At 35.7% G+C, this 24,605-nt stretch overlaps 1 protein-coding gene across 1 annotated transcript in view; it reads right to left on the minus strand.

The window, feature by feature from the left end:
• Positions 1-346: 346 nt before the first annotated feature.
• MICU3 (mitochondrial calcium uptake family member 3) overlaps positions 347-24,605 on the minus strand; it is a 74,677-nt gene continuing 50,418 nt past the window's right edge. Inside the window, 7 exon segments of the mRNA XM_023761189.1 lie at positions 347-481; positions 1,530-1,687; positions 4,190-4,298; positions 7,647-7,818; positions 8,241-8,341; positions 14,937-15,032; positions 21,687-21,725. Coding sequence (XP_023616957.1) covers positions 413-481; positions 1,530-1,687; positions 4,190-4,298; positions 7,647-7,818; positions 8,241-8,341; positions 14,937-15,032; positions 21,687-21,725 — 744 coding nt within the window. The 3' untranslated portion in view covers positions 347-412.

Below are 24,605 nucleotides of genomic sequence, written 5' to 3' on the forward strand. Positions count from 1 at the left end.
AGTAAAAAATATTCCTTAGATGTTAATGATTCTACATTATAATAGTCGAATATGAAGTTATTATTTTATGTCTACTCAGATACAAAGTTGCAGGTTAAACAGAATTGTTTTCAATCAAGACATTTCAAGAGAACACCAATTGGATGAGTATTTAAATCCAGTTTATTTCACAACTTAATAGAGGCAAAGTAGTTCTTTGTTATAATGATTAATTCATCAACTGAATTACTAAATAAAATAAAGTTACTAAAGTAAAATCATTAACAGAGTAATTCTTAGTTTGAATTAGTGACCTAAAAATTAAAAATAAAATGTATTTCTCTTAGTTATTTCCTAAATGTCACAGCAGAAAAATAAATCATGACCCTTCCTTTATTGTTATTGAACAATTTAGACAGAGAAGCTAACATACTTATCTGCTATGCAGTTCCTTCTTCAGACAGGATTTGAAAGTGGGATACTTCTGAACTGTTTTATAACCCTGTGGAACAGAGGATTAAAAAATGTAAAAGTCAATGAAATGTTACAGGGCCACAAATATGCAATAAATAAAGCAAAAAATAAAACACACAACATCTAAGAGAAAAATGCAGCATCAGAGGTTTATAGCATAGTTTATACTTCAATTTGATATTGCTACTCTAAAATTTCTGAGGAAGAATAAATAATTTTCAATACATGCCCTTTTAGGTACTTTTGCCATAATTTCAAATGTTAATGACTGGCCGCTAGGTGGCAGTTAAGTACACCGTATCGTTACTAAAACAGCTTGGATTTTAAAAAATCATTAAAAATGTTTAAAAACATTGTCTATGATGAATCTTGATTTTATTGTATATATAACTTTTCCTCTTTTTAAATGTATAATACTTAGGGGTATTCCTACCAAGGAGGGATAACTGCATATTCTAGCTGTTAATAGAAATTTTTTTTTCTTTTCCCACTTTTGGCACCACCTACAAATATGCTACATATCTAAACATTTATTGATTCATGCTATATTTCATTCTTTAAAACATACTTGAAAATAAAGTCTGAATTTTTCATATTATTTTACAGTGTAAGTTTTTAACAGGAAGAATCAGCAGACAAAAAATGTTTTTACTTTATTTTCTATATGAAAAGTGCTGAATATACGGTGACTTAAGCATCTCAGTTGCCTAGTGGGAATCTGCATCATGTAAAATGAGAAATGGTGGTATTCCTTTGTATACTAACAAGTTTGATAGCAAGTGTGCAGATTAATTAATAAAAAATATTTGGCAACTTTTGCCCCCACAAATTGGGATGAAGACATTGAACTACTTGATTATGAAATTAAGTTATTAATATTCAAACTGATTTCATATTTAAAAAAGCATTGTCTTATCACTTCAAATTGTTTCTGAAAGTAGGTAGGGCCTTATATTTTTCTTTTCAAGTATAACATTTTATGAAAAATGTATATAAATTGTTTCTGAAACTTAGGTGGATTTTTCCCTTTCAGTTTAAAAAAATAATATCAATAGGGTTGAAATATATAGGTTTACCCGGAATCCTCTATGGAGTCTGTCTTTCATAATTCCAATAAATTCTTTATAACTTAATTGATCATCTTTGTCAACATCAAAAATCTTGAAGACTGTGTTCACTAAATGTGGTGAAAGTTTGAGACCAGTAGCCACATAGACGGCACGCTTAAATTCATCTAGATAAATGTTACAGAAAAGGAGTAAGCCATTATTATTTTTATAATATGTATTAATTACTAAAAAGGTTATAAAACACATTTTTTTCCTAAACACATGGGTCATGATCTTATGTAACATGACTTTTCATTAATCATGCTATCTTTTTTTTAAAAAAAACTTTTTGTAGTTTTTAAAATTTATTTATTATTGAAAGTATTAGATGTCCCCCCCGCCCATTGGCCCCCTCCCCCGTCTCCCCCACTGCACAGGCCTTCACCACACTATTGTCTGTGTCCATGGGTTATGCATATATGCAATGTAAATTCTTTGGTTAATCTCTTCCCACCCACCCCCACCCCCACCCCCACCTTCCCTCTGAGATTTGTCAGTCTGTTCCATGCTTCTGTGTCTCTGGATCTATTCTGTTCATCATTTTATTTTATTCATTAGATTCCATGTATGAGTGAGATCAGGTGATACTAGTCTTTCTCTGACTGGCTTATTTTGCTTAGCATAATACTCTCCAGGTCCCTCCATGCTGTCTCAAAGGGTAAGAGAGCCTTCTTTTTAACAGCTGCATAGTATTCCATGGTGTAAAAGTACCACGTCTTTTTTTATCCAGCTTTTGTAGTTTTAATTTAAAGGGCCAAGAATAACTGTATTTTAGTTTAATATGCATTCATATTCAATGAATGTTTAATGAGCACCTACTATCAGTGACAGATACTTTAGTTCTCTTACAGTTCCAATACATGAGACATCTGCCCAAATAACCATACACAGAACCACATGAAAGTACCAACAAAGCACTATGAGAATTTAGAAATGAGTGATTACTTCTGTCTGTAGCGTGGAGTAGGGAAAGGAGAGAGAAGAGCAGTGATTAGGAAAAGCTGCAATTTTGTATCTGAGCTGAGCCCCAAGGATAGAAGATTTCAGCTTGTAGAGATGAGAGAAATGGCAGATGAGATGACATGCACAAAGGCATGGAGGGTTCAGGAGGGTATAAAACACATTCAGAAAACAAGGAGCAGTCTGGAAATACAAGAGCTGGAGAAGCTCTGTGCAGGGACTTTGAGGTGAGGAACCTGTATATTCTTCAACAGGCAGCTGGGGAACTAAAGAATTTTCCATAGCCGGCATGTAGAAAGGCTAATCAGTGTTTTCGAAAGATTATTCTGTGAGTTGTCTAGGAAATATTGGAGAGGGATGTGGGTATTGGCAGGAATACCAGATCCTTTTAAGAGGTAATAATAACTTGAATTAAGGTGCTAGCAGTGACAACAGAAAATAAAGAGGTAGGTATATTCCTAGCACCTGCAAAAGTACACAATCGATTTTTTCCATTTCCCAGTTCCACAAAGTGAAACAGTAACTGTCCATTCTGAACCAGACTTTTTTTTCTCTTGTGGTTGATTAGTAGTTTTATCATGGTAGTAAACGCTAGTCTGGAATGGCTGGGTTCCTTCACGAAAATGGGTTGAATTGAGAAGATGCCCTATTTGAACATCTAGAATAGACCAAAGGTAAAATGACACATTTTCAGGTTTCTCTTCCTCAATGAATAAATGAGTGAAGCCATATGAGGGACTCAATCTCCATGCTTTTGGGAGAGAGATAATTATTATTAGTGCTCATGGGCTGCAGTTTGGCTTCTCCCTGGAGCTTGGCAATAAAACAATAAGTTCTGTCCCCTCAGGTTACATTTGGAAAATGGATTATGGCAGACACAGGTCAAATCATCTTAAACACATGAGCAGAAAGTCCTTGTATGGCAAGAATATTTAAAAAGGATATTGCCATGAGGGAAGAAAGGAGAGTAGTTATGGCCATAGAATTCTAGAAAAGGACTTGACTTGTTGGTCTACCTACTGGGAAAGAAAGAGCTGGTTCTGAGGTCAACAGCACTGGATTCTATGACAGTTGTATTTCTTTGTAAAATTAAGCAAAATTGACATTCAATTTTACATACCATTCTTAAAACATGGTTAATGTGAGTCCATAGCTAAGGGGGGGCTTTTGTTGACAAAATTCAGGTTTCTGAGCCACAGGGATTGTGGGTAACATGCATCATCCTGTGATGATGGCTGAGGCATGACTAGCTGGCTCTTCCATAAGTAGACACACATCCTTCAATGTTACCAAGCAGTCATGAGGTGTTTTTCTCTTTGAACTTTTACAAACATCATTAGCTTCCCCCCATAGTAAGAAATGAAGGGCAATAACATTTTTATTTATTTATTGAACTTATTGGGGTGACACTGGTTAATAAAATTATATAGGTTTTAGGTGTATAATTCTATAATACATCATCTGTATATTGCATATTGTTATACAAATATTTAGCCTATTTCCCTAAACTCTGCTTAGGGAAAACAGATTTCCCATTGAAGAACACAATAAACTTTCAGGCAACTGATGGCTTATATGCTATTATATCTAATTAATTTGCTGTCAAAGTCCCTAGAAACAATGTAGGGTTGTATTTTGCTTTTAATTGTTGAAAGATCATTACTTACCTTGCCCTATAGAACGACTTGCAAAGTTATACATATTCAAGGCTATTGCAAAATCTTCTAGGTTGTTCAAAAACTGGAAAAATGACCTGAATTCATCAAATGTGATGCCCTATATTGAGAAAATATATGTAAATAGATTTTAGTGTGACCAAATTTATTAAAAAAAATACCTACATTTACTAGAAAGAAATAGACTAACCATGTGCAATATAACTTGCAAGTGAACATTTCTAGGGCACATTCTGAAACCTTTCTCCAGATGGAATGTAAAATTCACTCAGTTTTTTTTTTTTTTTACTTGGCAGTGTTGCTACCACTAGCAATGTTAGGTGAAAATATTTTAAAAATACTCTCTTATCAGCACAAAGTTCCAAAAAATTGCTACAATGAAAATGGATAGAAAAGCTTCAATTTCGAAAACTGCATTGCAGGCCTGAATTTTTTAAACCCTGAAAGTAAATATGATGATGAAGGAAAAAAGAAGAGTTTTAAAAAGACACCTAAAAAAAAGTTTCTACTGTACATATACTCATTAAATATAATTTAACATTGTATGATGATCATCAATATCTTTATAATGACAATGAAAAATGAAAATAAGCCAACAGTAGTGTATTTTTACTTGCTCCTGCTGTGAGAGCATGGCCAGCACAGCAGGAGGAAGCATAGTGACTGTACATACAGCTCAGGGCGGCCTGATGCAGGGCTTGGTGTGGGATCATGGACAGGACTCTGGAATGTCATTTACATAAGCTACAATTATTGCCACTACTATTATTTGAATTAAATAGGGAAGTTATTTAAAATAAATACCACATATTTCAGATAATACAAATTTGGGCATCAAGAGCTGCATTTAATTAAGTGTTCTACTCAGTAAATTAATGTGATTGAAAGAAAAAGTAAACTGAAAAGAGCGAGGGCCAAGAGCTTAGGCTTAACCAATTCTGACCTGAATGTAGGGGAAGGCATACTAACAAGGCTGCACTGGAAAGCTAGAGAAAAAACCAGAAGAGCCTATTTTCATGCAAGCCAACTACTGATTAAGTGGTTTATTACCAAAATAATATTTATTATAAGTTTCTTATCAAAATAAGAACAAAGTTTTATATACATTATTCCCACTTTAATTACAATCCCTCTTTATTTGCAAGGAGAATCCTCACTGTCTTTTCACATTTTTCTCTTTCTCTTTTTTTACATTCAGGGTTGCCGGTTCCAAACCTGAATTCTGCTTTGTGACCCAATCCCACCTGTCATGTTTTCCAGAGAGGACCATTCGAATCAATTAGGGAGACGGAGCCAGAAGGGGTTTGTCCTGCTGTGGAGAGCTTGTTGCCAGGGAAACTGGTCACTGTTCTGGCTCTGAATCAGTGTATGCTGCGACCAGATGCCACAGCAACAGTCTCTGTCTCAGGGTGACATGTTAATTGCTAGTAAAAGTGAAAAACAGGAGGATGGGATATTTTTAAGCAAACTGTAAATATAATGTCAATACTTTCAGGGAGAATACTATCTATTTTCTTCCTGGCTCTGGGCATTTAAGAAAATTTCTATCAGTTCTCTGGCTAACCACTAAGATAATGGAACATAATCATTAGCAACTGTACATGACAAAGAATACATATGAACTGTGGAAGAGAATCTGATTTCCAGAGTTACTACATTATAATATTCAAATGTTTAGTTTTTAGCAAAAATTACGAGTATAAAGAAATAGAAAAAATATGTCAACAGAAACCATCCCTGAGGAAGCTCAGACAATGGACTAAAAAGAAAAAGACTTTGAACAAATTGTCTTAAATATTTTCAAAAGAGCTAAAGGAAACCATGAACAAAGAACTAAAGGAAATCAGGAAAACTATGTATTAACAAAATAATTAAACAAATTGTAAATCAAGAAACCAAAAAAAAAAAAATTCTGGAGCTGAAAAGTATAGTAACAGAAATGAAAAACTGACTAGAGGTTCAAAAGTAGATTTGAGCGAGTAGAAAAAAGAGACAATGAACTTAAAGACAGGACAATTGAAATTATTCAATCTGAAGAGCAGAAAGAAAAAAGCATGAAGAAAAATGCACAGAGCCTAAGGAATCTGGGGACACCATATAATGTGTATCAATATATACATTACTAGAGGCCTGGTGCAGTGATTGTTAAAGCAGGTCCTTAAGTCTCTAGACTGGGAAATCATAACGTCTCTGCTGTTAATTCCTCCCCAACTAGCAAGTGCCCTCACCAGTTTGAGCCGTAGTTTTCTTGACTGTACAAGGATGGGATTGAATAGGTGATGGCTTTAAGACGCTTTCAGGTTCTGACACCCCAGGATCTTTCCCCCCATTGCAGAACTGTTCATCATATTAGAGTTAACTGCCTAGCACTCTCAAAGGGTTTGATCATCAAATTTGGGATATCATTGGAGAGATTCACTGTTGTTTTTTCTTCTCTCAAAGATACCATTTACTGGTCAGCAGCAATGTGAAGAGGCCCAACAAGGGATCAGGTTTCCCTTACCTTCCTCAGCACTGTAGGATTCTTTAAGACCGTAAAAATATCCTAGTAATTTGACATAGTACAATTTCAATATTTATTTTTAGGGAAGTGTCTATGAATAAAAAAAAAATCAGTTTAACATGTAAAACTGATAAAAGACCCCTAACTGAGAGATTATGTAAAACTACTGGCCAAATAAATCAAGTCCTTTTTTCTCCTGGAGAATTGTTAGCACTGTCACCAGGTATCCATTTTATACAAAGTCAAACTATTTGCAAGTCTTTCTTGGATAGATTACCTTGATCCTTCTACAAACACAAATAGAAGGCAATATATCCAAAACATCCCATGCTTGACGGGTTGCTTGTAACACCAGTTCTATTTGGTTGCAACGATGCATTCAAATACCACTAGATAATGCACAACTGCACAGAATTGCTGACAAAACACTTGCTACTAAACAAATAGACAATCAGTTGTTCCAGGTCCTTAACCATTCATGCCATCCAAACTCTTTGAAAAACCTCACTTCAACTGCTGATAAGATCATTCACTCACCAATGGCTATCTTCAAATGACCTTTTACTAAGGATGTTATAGAAATGAATCAAGTGTGACTGATGTCAATATAAACTGCTTTGTATGAGGTGATGTTTATATAGTAGTCACAGCCTATAGTTCAGCAGAATTCTCTTGAAAAATGATATTCATAATTTGAATAAAATAATTGTTAACAACCTTATGGGTTTTTAGCATATCTAAGAAAAATATGAATACCTACCCAGAATTTTAAATTAAGCCATTTTTAAAATTTAGCCAGAAAACTTAGGACACATGGGAAAAAAATATCCAAAGTATCTATTAATTCACAGAGCAAAAGAACTAACAAAGAACAATATATTTATAGACTTATATAATTACAAGATAATAGCACATGTAATAAAGTAAAAATAGGGTATTAGATACCTTTTCTTCAGCTATACTGTAACGCACATTTTCCAAAAATACGGATGTATTTTCCACATTTGTATATCGTAAAAGAATATGAGCAAAATCTTCTTCACTGATGGTATTCATTCCATTAGAGTAGGAAAGGAATTCTATTTCTAAAACTTCTGTTTGGAGGTTATCCATGAATCTATGACAAGAAGGGATAAAGAATGAATGAGGTAAATGAAGAGTGTTGATGGGAACAGATGGCACTCAGCCTCTCAGGGCTTTGGCTTCCTCGTCAGTAAAATGGGGATCACACAAAACCTTGCAGGGCAGTGATGAGACTTAAAGGAGTTAATGTGTGATGTGTAGTGTTGACTGCGGTACTTCTGAATGTACAGGAAATAACAATCCAGATATCCACACATTTTTTTTTATCATTCAGTAATTTCCTATTATTCTTATCAATAAAACCACTGGTATAAAGGTACTCACAGAAGTGGATATTTGTTAGACATAATACCTCAAGTTAAGATGAAAGCAGAGAAAAGGTATCACTGCACTAGGTGTTTCTGACTTTAGCATGTTAACATTTTTTTTCAACATAAATATAAAAATTAAGCTCACCTATAAAAATCTTCAAAGTTGAGCTCAGCTTTTCCTTTCTTTCCAAAAAAGTGTACAAGAAGTGTGGTATCTGTTACCAAACTCATAATGTCATCAGCACGCTTAAAAAAAATCACAATTGAAAGGTTAGCTGCAATGAGCAAACAGAAGATACCCAATATCTCTCAAAGAATTTTATCAACATATAAATATCCAGGATATAAATATATTAACATTAGAATGAAAAGTGTAAGGCTGTATTAATAAATGCCATTACAGTTAAAATGAAGTTCAAAATTAGAAAATAGAAATATGAACAAAACCTATCTTTATCCTAAAAAATTTTTAAAGATATGATTATATATTTTAGGAAGTTTCCTACCTCAAATTATGCAAAAAAGGTACCTATATTTTAAATTATTTAAAATAGTTGAACTCTTTTAGTAATCACCTAAATATTTTATTTGTACTTAAGTAATTTATAGTGGAATTTTCTTAATCAACATGAAAATCCTTTTTTTTAGGATGTTCAAAATAGATAAAGTCTTCAGATGTATAGAACATATGGGGCTGACAAAGAAATGGTCTCAAGCTTTACAAAAGAACTTAAACTATAATACTTTTTTACTGTATTCCATATTTATGGTAATTTAGGTAGAAGATACTATAATTTAAAATAGAAACTACAGTAGTAATACTTTGAAATTTACATCATTTACAGTTTTTTCAAAGAAAAGTCTTACATTTTTTGAAAAATTCCAGAGGGTATTTCCTTTCCCATTCAACTTGATAAATCAAGTTCCAACAAGTGTATTCTTAAAATAGCTTAATTATAGTCCTTATAAAGTTCAATGGCTTGTGGAAAATCTTCATTATTTCCTTTTATGTAGCTTTATAGGTTTTTCCTTTCTTTCCCCTGCTTCCCCCTCACCATCCCCCCATTCCTCCCACCTTCCACTTCTGTTCCAGTCCTTTCTTTTTCTTCCCTTCCTTCTTCATTTGGCCATTAACTCATACCTAGCTTAGAAATTCAGGTAAAAAATGATAAATTTCACATAACTGTACCTTTCCCATATATTATACTGCAAATTAAGAGTTATATAATAACTACCATTTTCTCTATTAAAAGGGACATATTTGAAATGTATTACTTCTCGGCCAGAACCCTGACAATAGGTACTCCATAAAAAACACACACATAGGAAATAGAAAGCATATATTCTTTTACAAAGGATCAGTCCTTTTCTCCTCTTCCACACTCTAAATTTTGGTAATTCTTTGATTCTTTATAGCCCTCTTTCATGAAGATAGCTATTTTATCCTACATAACATTTACTAGTATAGAATCTTTATTTCATTTCTCCCTAAACCAAATATTATTCTTTTCTAAAGACTAGTATGGGGTTATACTCTTCCCTCCAGCATGTCCGCTTTGAATCCATGACACCTTTTCTAAAGTGATTTCTCTGCTATACTGATTACTCCTCTCTCTCTAAAAACTCCAACATGTAGGATATCTTCAGCTTTATATGATCTAAAATTGTTGACATTCTCAGTAATCTAATCTATTTGTATTTAAGTAATTTAGTTTGAATTTTTAAAATGGTCTCTAGCATATAACTCCTTATTAATTGGTATAGAAGATCTCTACTATTTCTCAGCTTAGTTTGCTGAGAAGTAGTCCCAAGTATTCTCAGGAGTTGGAATAATCAAGAAGTTCCCTACAGTATAACCAACTTCTCTGAAGATCTGATTGCTAGAGGGAAAATAACACAGCCAGAAAAACAGGTGTCACATACCACCTTTTAAATATACCATACTAGAGGCCTGGTGCACGAAATTCATGCATGGGGGGGGGGTCCCCTCAGCCCAGCCTGCACCCTCTCCAATCCGAGACCCCTTGGGGGATATCCAACTGCTGGTTTAGGCCCGATCCTGAACATCCCTTTCACAATCCTAGACCACTGGCTCCTAATCGCTCACCTGCCTGCCTGCCTGGTTGCCCCCAACTGCTCCCCCTGCTGACCTGGGTGCCCCCAGCTGCTCCCCCTCTGCCAGCCTGGTTGCCCCTCACGGCCCTCCTGCTGGTCTGGTCGCCCCACGCAGCCTGCTGTTCAGTCGTTTGGTCGTCCCTCACTAACCCCCCTGCCAGCCTGGTCATAGGAAGCCATCTTGTGAGGGCATGAGGGTTGATTTGCATATTACCTCTTTATTCTATAGGATTAGTGATGCCAGCTTTTCAGGGCTCCATATATGGCAGATTAGTGTAATTTTGAGTACTGCTCAAAAGGGACTACTATTTCACCAGTAGCTACAGGTTGAGAACGCAGACTGCTGGAATGGAAACGGCAGGATTTAACATCAGATGACCTGGGTTCACTGACTTTCTGACTTTCAACTACCTTTTCTGTGAAATGGGAATAACCCTATCTATAATAACAATTCTGAGGATAAAATTAGAATATGTGTTTAAAAGAAATATACAAAGATTCTGATTGGCAGCCGTAAGATGCTTTGAAAAAAAGCATAAGACCTTGAGGGGCGTGGCAGGAGAGATAGCTCATGTTTATTATAGACATTTTTTTGTGATTGTATACAATCAAGTCTAATCAGTTTATTACCCACAGAACAGCTTAAATTAGGAGAAGGAAATATTTGAGAAGGCATGCCTAAAAGGAGCATAAGAGTGAAGGACCTAGCCAATTAGAAGTCAGCATGAGGAACTGGGGTAGCCATCTAGCAGCTAAAAGAACGGAATGTGGGAAGGACAAAATAGGTCAGAGGAGGAGGGTTGGTGTTTTAGAAAGCTGTTTACTTCACAAATAAGCAGTAGTGTGGTGAGCAAATACGATGAAGCGCAGGAGTCAGAGTCTGGCTTTGAGTCCTGAGTTTTTTCTTTATTAGTTTAAGTGACTGTGGTGAAGTCAGTCTCTCTGAGGATATTACCCTCAGGAATAACAAAGTATCCTACATGATAAAAGCGTAGTATGCAAATTGTCCCCTTGACCGGGAGTTCGTCTGGGAGTTCGACCAGGGGGTGGCTGGGGGAAGGGAGGGAGGCCCTGGCCGGCAGCCACTAGGGACCCTACCAGTGCATGGATTTCGTGCACTGGGCCTCCACTCTACTATAAAGAATTATTGCATTAGATAACACATGTAAATCATTTAGCACTTTAACTGGCATATTGTAAAGGCCCAATAAGTGTTAGCTATTATTATTTTGGCCAAATCCATGTATTTTAAGAAGTTTAGATAGAAAAGATAATAATGTTGCGCTTAATGTAAAAAAAAAAAGATTATTACGTGGTACACTTTAACTTGTTATTGAAACTACACATATAATATTATATAGATCTGAGAAAAAGATGCCTTAAAATGAGAGGTTACAGAAAGACCCAAAGTTAGTGAACTCAGATAACACATTATGGAATGCTTTCTGTAGTGCCGTGCTGTCCTTTACCTAGAGACCTAACACACAGGAATAAGATGGCTTTGTTTTACACAGGTTTAAATAATGACCTCATTCAGCCAGTTTTTCTCATGCCCACAGAGCACAGCGGATCTTCATTTACAGTCTTTCATCATGAAAATCTTATTAGACTTAGGTTGCACTTATCCAGATAATCCAGAGCCACAGAGGCATAAGTAAAAGTTTGACATTAGAGAGAAAAATTAGAAAATGGGAATGGTGAAAACTGGCCCCCTTCAATGAAACGGAGTACTGTTGGGAGTCACTGAAAACTACACCAGAGTCCTTGGTATCCTAACAATGTTATATAACTTGCATCACAGGAGGGCTGGGACAAAAATAGAGACTTCATCCCTTTGATTCTTGTGCTCATTGTTAAACTAAAATGAATTCAGGTGTTTTCATAAGAAAGCAAGAAACTGCCACAAAAGAACCCCAGGGGTCATTTACATGAAAGGCCATTATCTAACTTTGTTTTGATGAAAACTTACTTTAAATGGTTTCATAAAAAATGAAATAAATTAGTAAATTTGCATGAAATAAAAATATCAAACTATTAAAATAAAGAGTTTTAAGGACATCGTTTCAACATATTTTTACTGATTCCAATGTGATAATCTTATCAAGCTCTGGAGGGATTGTTGGCAGAGGTTCTGAATAACCTATTGAAATTTAGTAAGGATGAGTAAAGTTTAAAGCAAACAAAAATTTTTTAATTTCATCTATAAAACTCAAAATAGTTTTTATAATTTGGTATTTAAACTGTACTCAACAGTTGTTTGAGAGGCTTACGTAAATGTATTATCTATTATTTTGGTTAGAAAGTAGTGTTAGCTGTGGCATATTAAATTTTCATTATAATATGGTTTTACTATAATTGAAAATCATCTATTGTTAGAAACAGCTCTGGCATAAGAACATGAGAGGCTAATCTTAAATTTACCTACAATATTTGAAGAAAAATGCTTATCTCAAGATTTACATTTTAAATATACAAGAAACAAAGAAATACAAATAGATTTCTAAGCTTTCTTTCTGAACCAATTTGAATCCTGAAATACTGATATTATAAACAATTCAGTGTTACACCAGCATCAGTAGTAACCTATAAGGAATTAGAATGAGTTGTAACTTAACATAGTTAATTCTGTTATCCTCTCTAATGTGGGAAGGTGGTAACAGACAATCCCCAAATAATTATTTTCCTTTGGAATATAGCTTGTTTTGTTTTCTTTTCTACTTTCTCTTCTCCATAAGATTTACTTTCATGATGCTTGAATAAATTCATTCATTCATTTAGCATAAGCTGATTATAGTGTGGATTGGCTACAGCCAAGTGTGCTCGTAAACTGGTGCTCCTGGACAAAAAGCCCAATGGATGGTGTTTGCCCATTTCTATGGTATTAATACTCCCATCATGGGCATTTTCAAGGTACCAACGAGATTTAACAGGATGATGAGTTAGGAGGAGCTGTGCAGAACTAGCTGTGGGAAGCCAAAAACCAGCTCCAGCACACCTCTGCCAGAGTGATAAACACCTTCAAAAGAACCTATAATCACTTACAATCTTGGAGTGTATGTAAGAGTTGCCTGGTCTTCTGATACTAAACCTCCAGGATATAAATTAAATTCAACATCTACTGCACAGATTGTGTCGAAATGAGATTTTCTAAAAGAGTTAATGAGATTAAAGATAGGCTGGAGGCTGAGAGGTGGACAGACTAGAACTCGGAGGGACAACAGTGACTTGACTAGACTTGACTAGAAGCGAGGCCACAGTGGCTCATAGAGGCTCAAAGGGCTGGGGTCCCAAGTGGCTCTTACTCGTAGGCTCTGGAAAGTAAAGGCTCACAGTAGTGCCTTCGCTTTGTGCCTGCACAAATGATCACAGAATTAAGCACTTCCAATGTGTGTCTGCACAGATGATTAGAACTAAGTACCTCTAAATTATCTATAAGTGGAACGTCTATTACCACTTCATGCCTAAAAATAGTTCAAATTTAAAAGGTAATTTAAAAGAGTAATTGCTCACCATAATTATACCATATTGATATATCAAACAGTTTAGAGATAGGGGAAAAGCTTTATTTCTTTTGGGACTTTAAAATTGAACACAACTGACAAAAAACCAACATTTCTAAGTGTTTGCCCTAGTCTAAAGTAACACTGTATATATAAATAACAGAAATTACACCTAATCCAGTTTACTTCTCTAGATATTTTTAGGTGTAACTTTTAAAAGTCAAACTTTAGAAAAAGAAATGAGAAATCAACTTTACAAAGAAAAAGCTAATGAGAGATATATCTGTTAGTATTTACTGAAAAGTCCTTTGTGGTAAGATGATAGCCATCTCTAAAAAAGTTCTTAAAAAAATCTCAATAGAAACCATAAAATAACTCCTGGCCAGGTAGCTCAGTTGGTTAGAGCAACGTCCTGATCGAACCAAGGTTGTAGGTTCGATCACTGATCAGGGCACAAACATGTATGAACCAATAAATGCATAAATAAGTGGAACAACAAACTGATGTTTCTGTCTCTCAAGTCAACAAGAAAAAGATTATTTAAAAAACATAAATTAGTGTTTAATCTACAAGACACAGCCCATCTTTTAAAATGACAAATCCCTATAAGAGTGGCATAATCAGAGCGGGGTGGTGGGAGCAATAAGGTGTGTGTCTCTATAAAATTCAAAACTAGCATGAATAACAGTTGGTGTGCTTTTTATTTTTCACGCACTAAACAATGTCAAGAGGAAATGTTCTCCTTTCCTTGACTGCTCCTACCACACGTGCTCCACACTAAGCTACTCTCTATTGATATTAGGAAACTTAATTGTTTAAATCTTCCGTAACTCTAGCAATTAGCTATCTTTTACCAAAGTTAAGTTTCATCATTTCATGAAATATTGCAAGTTATAAGGTTAGAAGAATCTGTGAAACTATGAAACAGCATTTTCAAATTTTCTTAAGTTAAAAATAACAATACTTCCTTTTAATTAAGTTGGAAAGTCATGTTTTCTACAACAAGCAAGTTGATTTAACATAGATACAGGTAACCTTGCAGTCTCTGCCAAGCATAGCTGACATACTCAAATACACCACTTACACATAGAAATTACTGCTTTACTGGAGGAAAGGAAAAATATAAAATATATCTTTGGCTCCATCATTATGACTCTAAAATAAAACAAGACCGAGATTAACAAAATGGCAAATAATACGACGACCTGGTCGAGGTTTAATTATACCTCTGCGAGGTCTGAAAACAGTGCTTGGCTTGTATTACGTCTCAATGTATCCCAGTAGCTTCTGGAGACAAGTTCCTCAGCATCTGGTTTAAGTACCTGTAGAAGTTTTAAGAAGCACAACTGAAATCTAAAAGGTAGTCACAAAGAATGACAATTTATACACTTTAAATCTTTTCACCCAACCTTGAAAAGAAAACACATTAGCTTACCTTCTTTTGTTTTCTGCTGCACACAACAGTATTATATTACATTGCCGGTAAACCCTGGGTATTTTCAAAGGTGTAATGGTATATAACCACTCTTTCTAAGTACAATGTGGCTTTGTCAAAAAGAATCATATTCTTCACCCCTCCCCCATGCCCTTCTACTGAAACATGTGTAACTTCTAAGAAAGTGTGAAATAAAAATTTTATTCATGCCTGATGTGAAGTCAATTCATTTGTAGATCTGGGGAATTTTGTAGCAACCAATAAAAACCATGATTAATTTAAAAAAATTATTGTTGGCTGGCATACATTGTGTTAGTGCATCAAAGAATCAAAATGACCGTATCTACACTTTAGAGAAACAAAATTTAAACTAATCTGAAATTTGTCAAAAAGAAATAAGCCAGTTTACTCAAAGCTCTTCAGGGATTTGATAGGTGTGTCTGTAGATATATACTACATATATCTACGATATATACTACATATAAGGCACTTGCTATTTACCATAAGGAGAGAACACTAGTTTCTACCTCAGTATTGGCTCGTCTGAAGAAGAGGATATCTAGACTAAGAAGTGTAGTCTAATCTTCATATGAAAATGCAGAACTACAAGCGTAAGAGTTTATAAAGACTCAAAAATAATTAAATGTAAGTTTCTGTCCAGATTTACCAGGGAAGGCTTCCCAGGTTCTCGGGCTTGGGATTCTTTGATTATTGTGGGAAGAAAATGTAGCACAGCACACTTAGGAGTAGCAGCTGATGATAAGAGCACTTTTATTTATGTGTGTGTGTTAATTTTTAAAAGTCTGATGCCACTAATAAAATTATAACGCATCTGAGAATTATTTCAAATATCCAATTTTCAATTCATTATTAACTTGAAAGCACTGCCTATTGCCCATATTTGAATAAAATCTTTAAATATGTTAATAGTATAGTATTATTCAGCAGGAGTCACGTATATAACATGGGCATATTTATTACCATAAGTGTAAGTTTAGCCATATGACATTTTGCTCATCACCCCCTTTAGTAACTAAACAAGCTTTAACTAAAATTATAAGCTAAATAAGTAAAATGAGCTGAATATAGAACTAATACAGTTCACTTTCTTTTATATAGGTATGGTAGAACCTCAATAAATGGTAGCCAGATTAAATAGTGTGCAAATATTATCTAAACATTTTGAACATGGATATACTTTTAAATTGTAACTCAGAAGGTTAATATATGATAAAGAAAAGGGTGATTAAATCTATCAAGGTGCATGCCCTTGACTGGACTCGAACCTGGGACCCTTCAGTTCACAGGCCAAAGCTCCATCCACTGAGCCAAACTGGTTAGAGCGAAAATAATATATATCACTTTTTAAAACAAAATAAAAGTCTTATTTAGAACATAACAGCTTAATAGTCACCTCCTGCAGAAAGCTTCCCCACTTTTTATTTAGCTTCAGGTTAAATTTTGCTAGAATATACAACGGAATGGCTGCATTAAAGAGTCTTTTAAATTATAAAGTTTCTGAGGGAAGGGGCAATGTTCTCACAGCAACTACTGTCATGCCTTGTGTTAAATAAATATATGGTATGCAATTGCAGGGAAATATGGCTAATATATCAGTGGTTTTCCTGGCACAGTCATAGATTCCTATATGTGTGTCTGTTCAGGAGCCAATATTTTATTATTTCATTAATGGCTTGGATGATGTAATTAAGAGTAAATTTTCAGAACCTGCAAAACTAGTAGAAATCTTTAATACCAGAAAAATATAATAGAATATTTAAAATAAACCTAAGGTAGCCATAAAAATTAGAATAGATTTTAATAGCAAGAAATGCAAAGCAAACACAAAATCAGAACATACACATGCAGGCTAACGAAAGACTGATAGGGGAATATACCCAAATATAACTGTGTGCTGTGATTATAAAACAGGTATTATAATGTTTTGATATGTAAATAGTAGAAAAACTGGCAAAGAATTTCTTCAGTCTTAGTGTTTCTGATGACTCTGTGAGCTTTAGGCCTCCTTACCAGAGTGTAAGGTAGGTCTACGCCTTTATTAAAAGATGTAAAAGACAGATAGTTCAGTGAATATTAAAGAATAAAAGTAAACAATCTTCATATTTGAGAGGTTCAATAAATTTCATAACAGGTAATAGTAAAAAGGATGTTATAGAATTGTAGAATACCAAAGGCAAAAAAAATCTTAAAAGTAGCAAGAAAGAAAACAGATTATCTACAAAAGAATAATAATTAGACTTAGAACTGACTTTTCAATGTCAATAATAGAAGCCAGAAGACTGGAATGATATCATAATTTGCTGAGAATAAGTGTCAACCTATAACAATATACCTAGTAAAATTATCTTTCAAAATATATACATATATTGAATCAGTATGTTGTATACCTGAAACCAATATGTTATATGTCAATCATACCTCAATTAGAAATCAGAAAAAAACCACCCCGAAATCATAGAAACATAACAGATGAGTGGTTGCCTGAGGTGGGGAAGAAATGGGCAGTGGGTGAAGGTGGTTAAAAAGGAAGGAACTCCTACCATTTGCAACAGCATGGATGGAGCTGGAGAGCATTATGCTAAGTGAAATTAGTCAGTCAGAGAAACTGATGAACAAAACTGATGAACAAAAACAGATCCAGAGACAGAGAAGCATCAATCAGATGCTCAAACCTCAGAGGGAAGGTAGGGAATAAGGGGGAGAGATCAACCAAAGGACTTGTATGCATGCATATAAGCCTAACCAATGGACACGGAGAGTGGGGGGTGGTGAGGGCATGAGCTGGGGGGTGGGAGTGGCTGGGATGAGGTCAATGGGGGGAAAAGGAGACTTATGTAATACTTTAAACAATAAAGAATTTAAATTAAAAAGTTTTAATTTCAAAAGAAAGAAAAAGAATGTACTTGCTGAAGAATAAACTTACAATTTTGTTAAACTGACCTTTGAGCATACATCTTTTCAATATTTGGTGTGGTGAGACTGGAAGCATGCATAAAGCACTTCTCCTGCCTACTAAAGTCATATGACTGTCTTCAGAAAAAAAACATCTGTGTGACGGTTTGTGTTGGAAAGGAAAGTAGCCACTTTTTTTTCATGAACAATCATTTTTACTTGAAAGAATAACTGACAGACAAACTGTGGTTGTTTAGACTTTGGTATCTGGCAGACATTTTTTTTTAAGTGAACCAAGTGAGCCTGTCACTCCAAGGGAAGCAATTGAGAGTATTTGTTGCCAAAATAACAAACTGCAACAGCTTGACTTGCAGAAGCATCTATGAGAAACCAGCTGTCTTCTATGAAGCCAGATATTAAATAGATTTGCAAAGAATGTAAAATGCCACTATCCTCACTACATTTTTGGAGTTATTTTTCATTAAAATGTTCGTTAACATGTGAGCTTTTATTTTAAAAGGATAATAAATATTTTTAAATTTCTCAGTTGTAACTTCTAATATGGTAAATACTAGTAAATATAGATAGATATAACCAATACAAACACAAGCTCTTTAGGGTCCTCAACAATTTTCAACAATGTAAAGGGGTTCTGAGACCAAAATGTTTGAAAACTGCTGCTTACAGCAATAACAGTGAATGAGCTAGACCTAGATACAACAATGAAAATGAAATGGACAATCATGATGTTGAGTCAAAGAAGAAACATGAAAAACTCATATATATGATCCCATTTATATGAGTTCTAAAATGGGTAAAACTAAATTATATGATTTATGATGCATACATAAGTAGGTGGTAAAACTGCAAAGCCAAAGAAGTGGTTTACATAAAAGACATTTCTGTAGTTATCTTTTGGAGAAGAGGAAAGAGTTATCATTAGAGAGACAATATAAGGAGCTTTTGGGGCATGGCAAGTTTATTTTTTAGCTATATTGTGGTCAAACTTTTATTTTTATTTATTTTATTTACAGTAAATTTCTGAACTAAAAATATATTTTAAAAATCAGGAAAAGCTTTATCATCATTAGAGGGAAAAATAGAAAATAAAAAAACCCACAAAATACAAAAATAACAAAATATTAATAAAAATAAAGGTGGTATATTTATTTTAACAATAAAATAGATTTTAAGACAAAACATTTCTAGATATCTAGGGCTAGTATATTATAGAAGAGTCAATTCATTAAAAAGACATAAGTAATTTATATTCTCAAATAGGCAATAACAATGTTTCAAAAGTATATAAAATAAAAAATAACATAATTATAAGTAGAAATTGACAAGTCTATCATTGTAACATATAATTTAACATACTAACTAAAAGATTAAACAGACAAAAACATTAGAAATAACAGATTTAAAACATTTAATTAAAGAGTTTGTTCTAATATGTTTTGATATATTATCTCTCTTAAAAATATAACCCTATACCCCAAATTAGAACATACACATTTTTTTCAAACACAGATCATTTGTAAATATTAACATTGTTTTAGTCCATAAAACACATCTCAACATGTGTCAAAAAATTGTATAAAAGCTAGTACATTTTTTTACTACAATGGATATAGGGTAATTAAGATAATCTTTAAGTACTTAAAAAAGTCACATAAGGCATACCAAAATCAAATATACTTCACTTTTGCATTATTTATTCTTTTGAATTTTTAATATATCTTTTCATTACAATGGTAAGATAATCAAGAGTTGGCTATATCAGAAATATGAAAAGAATCAGGGTTGTTTGGAACAGAAAGGTATAAGGTAATGATCCTTATGAATACTGAAGCAAGAAACATAGCAAACAAGAACTTGACAGAATACAGGTAGAACCTACTGCAGGAGCAGTTAAGTTCTGGGACAGGGTCCGACAGAGGACACAGAATCTCTGTCTCTATAGTAAAGTCAGGAGGGCTGCCTTTACTGAGGAACTTCTTCCTAAGGGTAGAATCTTATGTTATATTCAGCTCCATGAACTGTACTCAAATTATATACTTGATCATTTCAGTTCATCTACAGCTCTGGAAACTAGCAGATAATTACCAGTTAATTCATAATATTATAATAATATATTTGCGCAATACATACACCAATCATATTTCATATAAACTTTTAGGCTATCTGAATTTTTTCTAATTTTAAATAAATTTTCCTTGTTTGCTTGCATTTTTTAAAAAAACATTATCATGAATTTAAAGGAAAACTATAAATTGCCATAGTTGGAAAATGGCTCATGCAATGACAGATTAGAAAAATAAATAATAAAGTCATAAGTATTAACATTTATTAAGTTTCACAAGACATATGGTATTATAAACTATAAGATATTTATCTTTCATATTCTTACCAATTTTTGAAATGATTAATAGAGGAATCTTTTCAAAATTTTAAGAAAATGATAGACCATATTTAAAGACAAACAGTCATGAATTTTGTAGAAAAAAATTTAAGTATCTTGTAAAGAATCAAAATAACAAGTCCGTCCTAAGGGTCCCATGGACTTGGCTTGTTTGCCAACCCATTCTAGGTCCACTCCTTGCGACTTTGGCAAGGTATCTGAGGTTTATGTTATGCCGAATCGGCCTCCAGCATATGTTCAAATCTAGAACAGAGTCAGGTTTTGTGCCTTGAACTTTTGATTGTCCAACACAGGAGGCAGCACAGTTGCTTACAGAGTTGCACACTATAACTGAACTCTCTGACCTGCATTATACTGAGTCCGTCACCCTGAATTCAAAGGCCTACTCTCAGGTGGAACTTATGTAATTTGAGGGATCTTTCTAACCTTGGGGAAATTAAATGAATCCTGCATGTTTACATTTAAAAGGGGCATGGCCTACTCTTAGTTGTTTAGTAGCTGGGCTAACCAACAAGCTCAACTTTCCAGGAGAAAGCAAAGAAGAAAGCTTAGCATAAGAAGAGTATATTAGAAGATCATTTACAGAACTCTTAACTTCATCAGGAAAAGAAGAGTCTGAAAATCATAATCCTCTTTGAGAAATAACATGATACATTGATAGATTAAACATATCTAATGTCATCTTATACCAGACTTTTGTATAGAACATAGGTGATAGGCAGGCATCAAAGGTTTTAGAAAAAGAATTGGGAGAAATACTGAAAACTAAGAAAAGTCTATCCATTAAGATACTTCTGTATTAGAATTGAGAAAATAATGTATGTCAGATACGTAGACCTAATTCTTAAAATGCCTGTGTTTGCAGGAGCATAGTCTGAAAATCTGCTCCATAATTTGTATTTAACTCTTCAAAAACTGCTGAAAATTTTAAAATTTCAATTGTTTACCAGAGTTGCTGGTTGTTGTTCACTCATCTTTTCTTTATTTCAACCTAAAGTTAAAGTTATACAATTACTCTGTAAATTTTAGTCTTCTCATAGATATAGGGAGGAAATAAAAAAAAATTTTGGCTTGGTTGTATCTTATCACATTCAATAAATTCCTAAACATTTCAGTAGCAGATATAGTTTTAGATAACAAAATAACATGATCAAGTATAACAGGGAGGGATATTCATATAAAGAATATTTAAAGTATTGTACATACACTATTAGTAGGTGAATGGTATCCATATAGTTGAAGACGCTGACATAGAGCGCAAAGGGCCAAATGAAGTGTCACATTTCAGAATGAACCCAAGTATAGCAAAAGAAAAAAAGAAAAAGATGACAAAATAATCAATTAGGAAGGGCAAATCATTATGCTACATTCTATATACAGTGCATACACACAAGTGGGATAAATGTTAAAGATGAGAAGCAAAGTTTAAAAAAATCTCATATAATTAAACATTATTTATAATGTGCTCATTTCAACCATTTCAATTGTAACTTTCTGATGGAGCTATTGCTTTGAGTAAAACTTGTTCCTCCCAAATATGTGATTTTATTTAGACACCAGTGGCCCAGTGCATGAAATTCATGCACTCAGGGTCTGGGGGGGGGGGGCGGGTTCCCCCAGCCTGGCCTGTGCCCTGTCACAGTGCGGGAACCCCATGATCCATCGCCCCAAAGAGGTAGGTTCTGCCCACCCATCTGGGGCTCCTCAATGGATTGCCCCAAAGAGGTAGGCCAAAGCCAGCGGAGGCTTGCGGACCCCTGGCACAGGTGCACAGAGGCCCCGCCGTGGCCCCAACCCTGGGATGGGCCGTGGTGGAGGCCTGCGGACCTCCGTGTGCCTGTGGACCCCCGGGCCGGCGCAGGGGGCATGGACGTGAGCCTCACGTCCCAGGGTCTGTTGCCAGGGTCGGGGACACAAGCCTCATGTCTCCGGGCCAGCACACGGGAAAGGATGCGAGCCTCACATCCCGGGCCTGTTGCCGGGGCGGGGATGCAAGCCTCATGTCTCCGGGCCAGCACACGGGAAAGGATGCGAGCCTCACATCCCGGGCCTGTTGCCGGGGGCGGGGATTTGAGCCTCATGTCTCTGGGCCGGCACAGGGGGGGGGGGGGGATGCAGCCTGCTGATTGGTCATTAAGTGTCAGTGTCCCAACCAATTTGCATATTATCCTATTATTAGATAGACTAGAGGCCGGGTGCACGAAATTTGTGCACAGGGGGTGGTGTATGTGTCCCTCAGCCCAGCCTGCACCCTCTCCAATCTAGGATCCCTCTCATAATCCGGGACTGCTGGCTCCTAACTGCTTGCCTGCCTGCCTGCCTGATTGCCCCTAACCGCTTCTACCTGCCAGGCTGATCACCCCCTAACCCAGTGGTTCTCAACCTTCTGGCCCTTTAAATACAGTTCCTCATGTTGTGACCCAACCATAAAATTATTTTCGTTGCTACTTCATAACTGTAATGTTGCTACTGTTATGAATCGTAATGTAAATATCTGATATGCAGGATGGTCTTAGGCGACCCCTGTGAAAGGGTCGTTTGGCTGCCAAAGGGGTCGCAACCCACAAGTTGAGAACTGCTGCCCTAACCACTCCTCTGCCAGCCTGACTGATGCCTAACTCCTCCCCTGCTGGCCCAATTGCCCCAACTGCCCTTCCCTGAAGGCCTGGTCCCCCTCAACTGCCCTCCCCTGCAGGCCTGGTCACCCACAATGGCCCTCCCCTGTAGCCTGGTCCCCCCCAACTACCCTCCCCTGTCAGCCTGGTTGCCCCCAACTGTCCTCCCCTGCCGGCCTGGTCCCCCCGAACTGTCCTCCCCTGCAGGCCTGGTCACCCCCAACTGCCCTCCCCTACAGGCCTGGTTGCTCCCAACTGCTCTACCCTGCTGGCCTGGTCCCGCCTAACTGCCCTCCCCTGTAGGCCTGGTCCCCCCTAACTGCCCTCCTCTGCTGGCTTGGTCACCCCTAACTGCCCTCCTCTGCCGGCTTGGTCACCCCTAACTGCCCTCCTCTGCAAGCCTGGTTCCCCCCAACAGCCCTCCCCTGCAAGCCTTGTCCCTCCCAACTGACCTCCCCTGCAGGCCTGGGTCCCCCGCAACTGTCTTCCCCTGCTGGCCTGATTGCCCACAACTACCCTCCGCCTGCAGGCCATCTTGTGGCGGCCATCTTGTGTGTTGGAGTGATAGTCAATTTGCATATTACCTCTTTATTAGAGAGGATGCTTCGGCAATTCTATATGCGACAGGGGGAAATCTAAATGTAGCATCATGGCAGTAGAAATGGTATGAGAGACCTGTGATGGAATCTTGTTCTGCTCTTATATTGCCATGACCTTAGGCAAGTTAATGAATCCCTCTAAGATTGTTTTCTCATCTGTAAAACAGGTATGGTACTTACCTGGGAGACACATAATGAGGACTAAATGGAAGTAAAATTTATAACAGCTATAAGCACAGAGCTTAGCAAATAATGTGTCTCAAGAATGTTATGTTCATTATCCTCTCTCCTTTTGAAATACAGTTAATCTTATTTGGCATGTAAATATTTTTAGATTTGGTTTTGATTTAATTTTTATTTGGGTATGTAAATATTCAGGTTTAAGTAACTATATGGTTCTACTAATTCCTTGTTGAGTGTTTATTTTACATACTGTTAAGTGGCTAACATGTTTTAGCTCATTTAAACCCCGTAAGAATCACATGTGACCATTACTCCTCTTGTCCCCTTTGTAAAAATGAAGAAACTGAGCCACAGGGATGTTAAGGACCTTATTCAAGGTTACCCAGGTATTAAGGACAGAGCTGATATTCAAACCCTGTGCTATGCTATCTCTCTAATATAATCCATATATTTTCACTCTCAACTAAATTTTAATAGCTTCAAAACTCAAAAATCTCATCAGTTCATATCTGCATTATTTAAAAAATGATGGCTATTAACAATAAGTTACCACTAATTAAACATTTGTAGAGAGCTATATTATCATAGAATGCTAAGGCTGTTTTAAGAAATAGCCTGATAGCTAAATTAGGTAAATGAGATTTCAGGAGCACTAATTAAATTATGTATGTTAATTATTTGAATTCCTGGTAGACCAATGCAAATCACTAATTTGCAAATGAAACAAT

The sequence above is a fragment of the Myotis lucifugus genome, unplaced genomic scaffold (genome assembly GCF_000147115.1).
Source record: "Myotis lucifugus unplaced genomic scaffold, Myoluc2.0 scaffold_201, whole genome shotgun sequence".
NCBI classification, from domain to species: Eukaryota; Metazoa; Chordata; class Mammalia; order Chiroptera; family Vespertilionidae; genus Myotis; species Myotis lucifugus.